The 2,500-nt window shown below is 51.8% G+C and overlaps 2 protein-coding genes across 2 annotated transcripts in view; both read left to right on the plus strand.

The window, feature by feature from the left end:
* Window positions 1-683, plus strand: part of LOC143296728 (uncharacterized) — a 239,560-nt gene extending 238,877 nt beyond the window's left edge. Inside the window, exon 6 of the mRNA XM_076608786.1 lies at window positions 491-683. Coding sequence (XP_076464901.1) covers window positions 491-683 — 193 coding nt within the window. The remainder of the gene's footprint in view (window positions 1-490) is intronic.
* The window catches only part of LOC143296727 (uncharacterized), a 485,227-nt gene continuing 483,409 nt past the window's right edge, over window positions 683-2,500 (plus strand). Inside the window, exon 1 of the mRNA XM_076608785.1 lies at window positions 683-1,777. Coding sequence (XP_076464900.1) covers window positions 1,073-1,777 — 705 coding nt within the window. The 5' untranslated portion in view covers window positions 683-1,072. The remainder of the gene's footprint in view (window positions 1,778-2,500) is intronic.

Here is a 2,500-nt window from a genome sequence, read left to right on the forward strand (position 1 = left end):
GCTAGCTAACTGGCTAGCCAGCTCATTACCTAACTAAGTATTCAAATAAATGAACACAATTGTAAATATATAACCTTTAAAAGTATGAATAATTTGGGTTTAAGATCGATGATTAATTAGTTATCCGTTATTATGAAGCAAACCTATTTGATAACAGCAATGATGATATATATATATATATATATATATATATATATATATATATATATATATATATATATATATTTAAGTATATCTATCCATATCTATATCTGTTTATCTATATATCCATCTATCTATATCTCTGTCTATCTATCTATAATATATATATATATATATTGTGTGTGTGTGTGTGTGTGTGTGTGTGTGTGTGAAAAACCCTGAGGTTAAGTGATTAACCAGCACACGGAAACAGCAAACCCTTATAGAAAGAACAAGCAACACGTTCCACAAGTATATGGCCTTTGCCCTCATCAATTGACAAAACAAGGCTGGATGTCTGTTTCCTCAGGATCGAACCCAGATCAGCCCCTACGCAACAGGGTTATGTGCACCACCACCACCACCACCACCACCAGCCTCGCAGTCCAGCCACCACCACCACCAGCAGCAGCGCCCGGGCCCCCAGAGGCGCAGCGACCCCCACCACAACCCCCACCCCGCCACCCTTCTCCAGCACCACACGAGGGAGAGGGAGCCTGTGAAACGGGAACCACTGGGCCACGTTTCGCACAGACAGGACGGCGTGTCCACCACGCCAGGCCATGACCACGTGCATCCCGCCTCCCGTCAGTATCGTCACCATCATCAACATCAACAACAGCAACATCAACAACAACAACAATCGTTTCACCCCCATCCTGGGCCATCAGCCAACTCTGCAGCCTCGTCCCCGGAAAGAGGTGCCCTCACAACGACGCCGGAAGAGGACCCAGGGTCCCCTCTGAATCATCACTACTGCGTCCCAAGTGCCTCAGGGGCCTGCCCCTACCACGCCTCTCACCCTACCCGCTCCAACACCACAGCCACCACCACCACCACCACCTCGGGTGGTTCCCAGGTGGCAGAGGACGTCTACCCGATCCGAGGCACCATGTCGCCTCTTACCTGCCAGGTAGGCGGCGGCGGTGGTGGTGGTGGTGGTGGTGGTGCCCGCGCCGCCCGGAGAGAGGAGGGAAGCGGAGGAGGAAGAGGAGGAGGAGGAGGAAGAAGAGGAGGAAGAGGTCATCGAGGGGAGAAAGGCGAGGAGGACGTGGACGGTGACTGGGAAGGAGGAGAAGGAGAACGTGCAGAAGAAGAAGAAGAAGAAGACGAAGAAACGTTGTCCTTCGTCTTCGGACGACCCGCACACAGTTCTGCTTCAGCTTCTTCTCCTGCTGCTGTCGTTGCTTGCAAGGGGAGGTGTCTCTCCCCTCCCCTTCTGTCCCCTACCTCCGGATCCAGGCTCACACCACCTCCCTCATACCCCGCGTCACGTGAACCCCTTCCCGTCCGGAGGACTGCTTCCGCTGGATGTGGAGGAGGAGGAGGAGGAGGAGAAGGAAGAAGAGGAGGAAGAGGAGGAGTGGGGATGGTGTTGAGGGAAGTGGTGGAGAGAGAGGTGCTCTCCTCTCCAACCGTGTCGTCGCCTTCTTCGTCGTCGTCGTTGGGCGGGTGTTGGGGTGGTGGCGGTGAGGGCGGTGGGGTGGTGGAGGGCGGGGTGTGCTGCGAGCAGTGCCATGCCTGCCTGGTGGACCTCAAGAGGCAGGCTCTGCGCCTCATGTTCCCGGACAGCTCGTCGGGGGCCTGTCTAGCACAGGTAGGTGAGGGGGGGGGGGAATAGCGCGGGAGGGGTTTGGGGGGTGGGAGGTGGGGGTTCTGTCTGACTGTCTTTTGGGGGGGCTACCTTGTTGTTGGTGTTGTTGGTGGGGCTGGTTGCCGTGGTTGTTGTTTGTGGTGTTGCTATTGTTAGTATTGTTGTTGTTGTTGTTAGTGGTGTTGGTGTTGTTGGTGGCGCTGTTGCCGTGGTTGTTGTTAGTGGCGTTCCTATTGTTAGTATCGTTGTCGTTAGTGATGTTGTTGTTGTTGTTAGTGTTGTTGTTGTTAGTGGTGTTGGTGGTGGTGGTGGGGCTGGTTGCCGTGGTTGTTGTTTGTGGTGTTGCTATTGTTAGTATTGTTGTTGTTGTTAGTGGTTTTGATGTTGTTGGTGGCACTGTTGCCGTGGTTGTTGTTTTTGGTGTTGCTATTGTTAGTATTGTTGTTGTTGTTGTTAGTGGTGTTGGTGTTGTTGGTGGCGCTATTGCCGTGGTTGTTGTTTTTGGTGTTGCTATTGTTAGTATTGTTGTTGTTGTTAGTGGTGTTGGTGTTGTTGGTGGCGCTATTGCCGTGGTTGTTGTTAGTGGCGTTCCTATTGTTAGGGTTGTTGTTGTTAGTGATGTTGTTGTTGGTGGTGTTGTTGTTGTTGTTGTTGTTAGTGGTGTTGGTGTTGTTGGTGGCGCTGCTGCCGTGGTTGTTGTTTGTGGTGTTGCTATTGTTAGTGTTG

Source organism: Babylonia areolata, chromosome 21, assembly GCF_041734735.1.
Source record: "Babylonia areolata isolate BAREFJ2019XMU chromosome 21, ASM4173473v1, whole genome shotgun sequence".
Lineage (NCBI taxonomy): Eukaryota > Metazoa > Mollusca > Gastropoda > Neogastropoda > Buccinidae > Babylonia > Babylonia areolata.